At 39.6% G+C, this 7,528-nt stretch overlaps 1 protein-coding gene across 2 annotated transcripts; it reads left to right on the top strand.

The window, feature by feature from the left end:
- Nucleotides 1–872: 872 nt before the first annotated feature.
- LOC126594603 (uncharacterized) lies at nt 873–6,442 on the top strand. Of its 2 annotated transcripts, none has more exons than XM_050260979.1 (5): nt 873–1,425; nt 2,190–2,278; nt 2,706–4,652; nt 5,010–5,196; nt 5,683–6,442. In XM_050260979.1, exons 1-5 carry the CDS (start codon nt 1,326–1,328, stop codon nt 6,294–6,296), a joined length of 2,937 nt encoding a protein of 978 aa, XP_050116936.1. In that variant the 5' UTR covers nt 873–1,325; the 3' UTR covers nt 6,297–6,442. The 2 variants fall into 2 exon arrangements, with proteins under 2 accessions (XP_050116936.1, XP_050116937.1); XM_050260980.1 differs by lacking the exon at nt 873–1,425 and adding an exon at nt 1,810–2,071.
- Nucleotides 6,443–7,528: the final 1,086 nt, after the last annotated feature.

Raw genomic sequence — 7,528 nt, 5'->3', positions numbered from 1 at the left:
CGGTGCTGACAAATTGATCTTTTAGGTAAGTAAAGAGATATGCTATTGCTAGAGAAATATGTCAAGTTTTTGCCATTTTCGAGCCTGACAAAATTGATCATTTAGGCAAGTACAAAGATACGTTGTTTCATAGAAGTGAATCAAATTTTAGCCCTTTTCGATGGCGACAAATTGATCTTATAGGTACGTAGAGAGATGTGCTGTTGTTGGAGAAGTACATCAAGTTTTTACCATTTTCAACACTCACAAATTGATCATTTAGTCAAGTACAAAGATGCGTTGTTAATACACCAAATTTTAGTCATTTTCGTTGCTAACAAATTGATTTTTTAGGCAAGTCGAGAGAGGAGATGTTGGGAAAAAAATGGCCTTTTTTTGATGTCGGCAAATTGATCGTTTAGGTAAGTACACAGATCTTTGTAATTGAGCAAACTCAATTTTGACATTTTCCGGGGACGGTGAATCCATGTTAGAAATAGTAGGAAATTTTGGCTATGTCGGACGCCGATCGATAGAGCTACATATGAATAAGTTATCACGCAAACAACAAACATGATCCAAATAGCTCAAACGTCCATAATGTCGATTTACATGAATTGTTACATTAATCACCCTAACCAAATGTAAATTTTGCCAATCCAAACAACCCCAAAATGGGAATGAAACACCATACAAGCCATGAAATTGTTATGAAAAGACCAAGCAAACAAAGGGTGAAGACCAAACAAGATAGTGACGTGGCAACATCCAAAGAAGGACACCTGGAAAACTGGCAGAGTCATACCCTGTTTCAACTCACACCATCCTTACCGTAGTCCATCTACAACACGCACACAAAGTACTTGCCCGCGCAGAGCCTCAGCCTCCCCCGTCGGTATATCGGTATTTGAAAGTTCAAAAAATCCCAAAACAAAACAAAACCCCAATACTAACTCTCTCTCCTATCTCTCTCCTCTCTCTCTCTCTCTCTCTCCTCACTTTCTCTCTCTTCACACCCAACACCGCACCCCCAGTCTCGCTCCACTCTCTCTCTCTCTCTAGCAGTTCTCACTAACGGACGCCTCTTTATCACACACTCTCTCTCTCTCTCTCTCTCTCTCTCTCCATTTTCTGCTGGCTTCTCTCACTTTCTCTTTCGGTTCAAGATCTGGTTTTTTCTGATTCTCTCTTCAGAGTGAGGGGAGCTGAAATTTAGGGTTTTTTTTTTCTTCTGTGATTTTTTGAGAATCTTCGCTTCGCGTCGCGTGCGTCGCTGCGGAGATTCCGATCTCCGTATCTGCCGCACTTTGTTAAATTTTCAATTTTTGGGTTTTTAATGTGTGAAAATGGAGAGCTTTCGGCCTCGGAGGTCTAAGGTGACGAGCATTGCTGAGAGGAGCGCCGTCGGAGGACGATTCGCCTCCGCTGAGCGAGCTCACAGAAGAGGTCTGGTTTTCTCTGAAATTCATTTTTTTGTTTTGTTTTTGTGGGCTTTTGACTTGTGAGTTGTCTGAACTTCTGACCCTGTTTGGTTGCCGAGAAAGTGGAGGGAAAGAAAAGGAAAGGTGGAAGAGAAAATCTCAGTATTTTTTTTTTTTTTTGCTGAAAGTTGTTAGTTTATGCCCATGTTTTTTTCGAAACGGAAAGATTAAGCAACTATACGGCTCACTTGAAGAAAATTACAAATTTCTGAACTTAGTAACTAGTTTTTATTTTTCTCAAATTTTCTTCTATCAAATTATCCAGTAAACACAACTATTTATATCTAATTAGCAGCTTTAATTAATTGATTAATTGTTTTTATTTTTATTTTTAATTTTGCTCTAATACGTATGCAATGCAGGTTAATTTTGGTATGTCTCTGTAATTTTGCTAAAGTTCGTGACTTTTTCTGTTGTGGTATTTGCCATGATTTGCTTTGTTTCCACCGGAATGATGAGATATAATTCAATGGCTTCTTTTTAAGAGTCAAAGGGAACAATTGAAACATCCTCTGTTTTCTGCATGCTATTTTCAAGACATTGATTGCGATGTTTCCTTTCCTTTTGATTTGTGAAAAGGGCACAATTGAAATTTCATGTAGTTTTACTGGGTTGGATTCTAATTCATTTGATGATGTCTAATTACTTGTAAATTTTGTGCAGTGGATTCTTCTCAGTTTGTCTATGGTTTGAAATGGTGATCCTCATGTTTGTGGGTTTTGTTTTCAGGAAACAGGCAGGTTCTGAAACAGAGACACTTTCGGAAATTGGCCTCAGATTCGAGTTCTTGCAGTAGTGGCTCTACCGGCGAAGACTGGGTAATCTCATTTCCTATTTACTAGTTGTGTGTATTGAGCTGCATGATTTTATTTGGGGTTTGTACATGGAAGCCCTTGATAACGTTACACTTCAGAGAAAGAACACTTCGAACCCAGTAGTTAAGAAAATAAATCCTAGAGTTGGTTTGGATGGTTTTTTTTTTTTCTTTTCTCTTTCTCCAATGGAGCTCATGAAGTGTTTTTCTATAAAACCTAGAGTTCTCGGGGTGTTTTTTCTAATTTACTAATTTTATTTTGCTTTTCTGTTCATTTTGTAACTTGAGCAGAGTAATGAGCCAAAAGATTCCGCTTTCTTTGTTTTTGTTTTTTTTCTTCTGAATTTTCGCCTTGTTTGGATTTATATTGGTATTAAAAAACAATTACAATGTGACATGCATGATGAAGTGTGTTAAGTATGTTCTTGCAGTTCCCCTCTGAATTGGGCAGGAGATCTTCACAGCAAGCTGTTGGAACTCCAATAAAGAAGTTATTGGCTGAGGAGATGGTGAGAGAAACCGAACCCAGAAGGAGATCACCAAGCTTAATTGCCAAATTGATGGGTCTTGATGGGCTGCCACCTCAGCAGCCTGCTGATAGACAATCGAAAGGCATTTCAGAGAATTATCTTCAGAAGACAAGATCGGTAGAGAAAGAGCACAGAAGCAGTATGTCTCATGAACGCCATTCATCTAGGAAGAACTCAAGGGTGCAGCAGGAGTTTAAGGATGTGTTTGAAGTTTATGAACCTGCAAGGAGTTACCCATCTCGAGGAAGTGCTAACCCAAAGCTCAGTGATGCTGAAATGGCTTTTGTTCGACAGAAATTCATGGATGCAAAACGCCTTTCAACAGATGAGAGGCTACAGGATTCAAAGGAGTTCCATGATGTGCTTGAGGTGCTGGAATCTAACAAGGATATTCTATTGAAATTCCTTCAGCAACCAGACTCATTGTTCACAAAACATATGCATGATCTGCAAGGTGGTCCTCAATCCCTTTGTGGTCGCATAGCATCTTTGAAGCCATCAGAAGCTCAAAAGTATGAAAACATTGACCTTGGCTTCACATCAGCAAGAGAGCAGAAGCATCGCTGTAAATCTCCTCAGAAGCATCGGGATTCTTTTTCTAGCCACTCTGACAGTAGACATCCTCTTAAATCATCACTAAACCGACCAGAAGTGAAAATTGAATCTGCCATTCATCCTACAAGGATAGTTGTTCTGAAACCAAACCTTGGGAAGGTGCTGAATGCTCCCAAAGCATCACCTTGTTCTCCTCATGCTTCTATGTTAGATGGTGGCAAACACGCTGAATTTCTGAGCATTAGAAACAGGGATGCAGAATCATGTGGAAGGAAAAACGTCCAAGATAATGATGTGCATCTGAGACACAAGTCCAGAGAATCTAGAGAAATTGCTAAGGAAATCACAAGGAAAATGAGAAATAACTTTAGCAGTAATTCTGTGCGTCTTTCCTCCTCTGGTTTGAAAGGATATGCTGGTGATGAGAGTTCTTGTAGCATGTCTGAGAATGAATCTGCAAACGAGTCAGAGAGGATGTCGGTGGCTTCCAGGCATTCCTTTCACATAAGTAACCACTCCAGGCCTTCATCGTCGTGCTCTACTGGATCATCTGTGAGTAGAGAGGCCAAGAAGAGGCTGTCAGAGAGGTGGAAACTGACACACAAGTCCCAAGAAATGGGACCTGTGAGCAGGGGCAGCACACTTGGTGAAATGCTTGCTGTCCCAGACAAGGAAACGCGAGCTGCTAATTTGAATGCCATGATTGGTGAGGCAGGATTCAGAGATACATTTTCTACTGAAGGGGGTGGACCTCTGGGTATCAGCAGTAGGGATGGTTGGAAGGATGGATGCATCAATAGTTTATCAAGATCAAAATCTCTTCCTTCTTCATCTAGTGTGTTTGGAAGTTTTAAAACAAGTATGCGGTGTGAAACTGTACATAATGACAAGTATCCGATGCCAAAGGATACAGTCCCGCACGAAAGACACCGTATAGTAACTGGTAATCTTGATCTTAGAGAAGGTGTTCACAAACAGTCTAGATCCAGAAACAAAACATCTTATTCGTCTCCCTCAAGTAGGGAAGCTCTTGACATTTCACCTGAAACTCATACTACTGAGAATAAAGATAGAACTGACTTGGAAGAGAACAATCAAACCCAGAAGAATGTTGCAGTCTATGAGTCACCACCTAGTAATGCTATGGATGCAAGTCCAGTTTCGGCAAATTTGGTGGATGTGGATGCATCCAAGCCTTCTGAAACTCCTGATGTGTTCCTTCCAGAATTATCATCTCATATGTCGGTAGAAGGCTATTCATCTGGTGGACACCAAGATAATGCAATTCCACAGGTTTGTGTTCAAGTTTTTTCTTTTTTCTCTTTGTGTGTGTGTGTGCGCGCGCGTGTGTAGTATGATAATATCACTGCTGCAATGATATAGAATTGTTGGAGACCTGTTTCTGTTGATATTTCCTGAACTGATTTCATCTTTGCTGTTCCCAACAACATGTGTATGTTGCAAATTGCTCATTGTGGGATGTTCATTATTTTATCACAACCATTTATACAAACAAGTAGATGCATCAATTCATCATACCGTTAACGTATGTCGCTTCTAGATGTGTTTGAAGTTCCTTCCCTGCTCAGTTGGAAGCAGGGCTTTGTATTTAAAAAAAATTTGTCTCAAATATTTTCATTAAATTTCCAGGAACCCTCAATCAGGCCACCCCATGAACAGGCAGTCCCCTCTAACCAGTCTGTACCTGGAATCAAATCTCCTGCAAGCTCCAAAGAAGCTGAGCAGCCCAGTCCGGTTTCAGTTCTGGAAGTTCCTTTTACTGATGATGTGTCATCTAGTTCTGAATGCTTTGAGAGTGTCAGTGCTGACCTGCAAGGTAATTGGAAGGCTATTTATATTGATTATATTTCTTTTGTTTCTAGTGTCAGCTCCTATGAATATGTGGGTGCTAATGTGCTAATGTTGCAAAGCTTTTGCCTTCTTCCAGTATCCATGGAATATGTTGGTGTTAATGTGCATATAGATTGTTGTAATGAAGCCCCTATAGTAAGATGATACTTACGAACCACGTAAAATGTTCGTATAAACATAGCGACATATTGTGTGTGAAAAGTCAGTTGATTTTATTTTTTAATGAATACACATAAGGAAGCACGCAATTAGGTGTTGGGTAAAGGATATGCTTTAGTCATTATCTTATCTTCTAGTCACTGATGGGAGTTAATTGTTGTTTGAACTGAATCCTCTTTGAGTTTTCTTACAAATATGATGCACTTGTCTTCCCACTGTGTTGTGCGTTCGTATATTTAATTGACCTATTCCTTTTGTTTGCTTTAATGTTCATCTTTTATTTGGTTTGTAGGGCTTCGGATGCAGCTTAAGCTACTGAAGTTGGAGTCAGAACCATATGAAGAGGGAAACATGGAAGTGTCGAGTGATGATGAAGTTGGTGATGGATCTACTGGGTTTTCAGATGCAAGAGGATTTTGTAAAGATGAAAAGAGCTGGGAGTCTGTATACTTGGCCGGTACCTTAACTGAATCTGGTTTAAACAATGCTGATCCGGCTACCTTCTTGGCAATGTGGCACACCCCAGAATGTCCTGTGAATCCTTTACTATTCGAAGAACTGGAGAAGAAGTACTACGGTCAGACTTCTTGGCCAAAGCCCGAGAGGAAATTACTGTTCGATCGAATCAATTCAGGGCTCGTGGAGATGTTTGAGCAATTCACTGATCCATACCCATGGGTAAGGCCTGCGAGCAAAAGAATTGGTCCCAAGTGGATTAATCCAAGTGCAGTCGAAGATGTTCTGTGCACATTGCTAGCAAGCCAAGAAGAGAACGCGAACGAGGACAGTCTGGAGAAAGAGCTGCAACGTGACTTGCTGTGGCTGGATTTTGGAGACGAAATAGACGTAATAGGTAGGGAAGTAGAGAGGAAGTTGATAGAAGAGCTAGTAGCAGAGGTAGTGTAGAAGGCCAAAAATTTCAACCGAAGTTTTTTCTTTTGTTTTTTTGGTCAATAAGTTTAAATAGAATATGTAAATGAAGACTTGAAATTGTAGTTTCATGAGAAGATGAATAAATGGGATGGTCTTTGTTAGACCAAAAATTGTTGGTAGTTATGACTAATGAGGTAGAAAAGAATGCTTATTGACTACATAATTACCTTGTACCGATAAACTAAAGGCTAGTTTGTTATATTATTTCTTCCTATACATCGCTAATTCAAGTGAATTGAATCTGGTACTATTAATTTAAAGGCTCGTTGGTTATAATATTTCCTCCTATCCTTCCGTACGTGGTGTATGGTTGGTGATATTCCATAGCTGGTAAAACCACAGAAGGAAAAAATTTATCGGCTACATAGACCAAATACAAATATAATAAAACTTGATATACCACAAATCTAACATGGATCAGACTGCTAATAAACAGTAAATAACCATTTAAGGAAAATGAAGAATTTTTTATACAAATTTCCTATCAAAGTTAAACCTAATTTCTTATATGAGCACAACAGCATAGCATAATTTTCATTCAGAAACAACAAAAACAAAGAGAGAAAGATAAGCATATCATGGTACTGTCACTATCCTACCAAAGCTTTTCATGGCTGGCCTTACTCCTTGTGCTAGCCCTAAGCTTTGCCTCTTCCTCCTCTGATGGCAACGAAGAGAAGTACAACCAGTTGCTTGGAATATGGGTTACACCGGATCGCATCCTAGCAAAGGGCTCTGCAATCCCACCATCTGGTCCTAGCAAGGGACAATATAGTCCACCACCTGGTCCATTTCCATCGAGCTTTGGTAAATTACCAAAAGGCCCTTCAATTCAACCGTCTGGTGCAGCAGGTGAAGAACATGGAACCGGAGTGACTTCATCACCTCTTCTCAAAATATCATCAAGAGGATTGTATTTTGGTATGTTGCCAAAGGGTACTCCAATTCCGCCATCTGCTCCTGGTAGAACACATAATGCAGGTCCACCTGAGACATAAGCATCAGAAAATTATTAAACTTTTTTGTGCTACAAAGGAGCACGACGACTCCTACCGTCTTGTTCTAGCAGTAGCATAAAATAATAGTGTTAGCTGTTTGAAATCTTATGAAAAAGATGAATGCATCAATTTAAGCATATCCCTAATCTCTATGAATGCACTGTGAACCCACATAGTTCATTTTTTATTTTTCATTTTATTTTATTT

Source organism: Malus sylvestris, chromosome 12 (assembly GCF_916048215.2).
Source record: "Malus sylvestris chromosome 12, drMalSylv7.2, whole genome shotgun sequence".
Classification (NCBI taxonomy): Eukaryota; Viridiplantae; Streptophyta; class Magnoliopsida; order Rosales; family Rosaceae; genus Malus; species Malus sylvestris.
This window is presented reverse-complemented; position numbering and strand designations above follow the sequence as displayed.

Excerpts from the sequence above, each read along its gene's own strand:
- LOC126594603 (XM_050260979.1), top strand. The coding sequence starts at position 1,326 with ATGGAGAGCTTTCGGCCTCGGAGGTCTAAGGTGACGAGCATTGCTGAG. Across the intron at positions 1,426-2,189 it reads TGAGCGAGCTCACAGAAGAG|GAAACAGGCAGGTTCTGAAA; the intron begins GTCTGGTTTTCT and ends TTTTGTTTTCAG. Across the intron at positions 5,197-5,682 it reads TGTCAGTGCTGACCTGCAAG|GGCTTCGGATGCAGCTTAAG; the intron begins GTAATTGGAAGG and ends TTTGGTTTGTAG.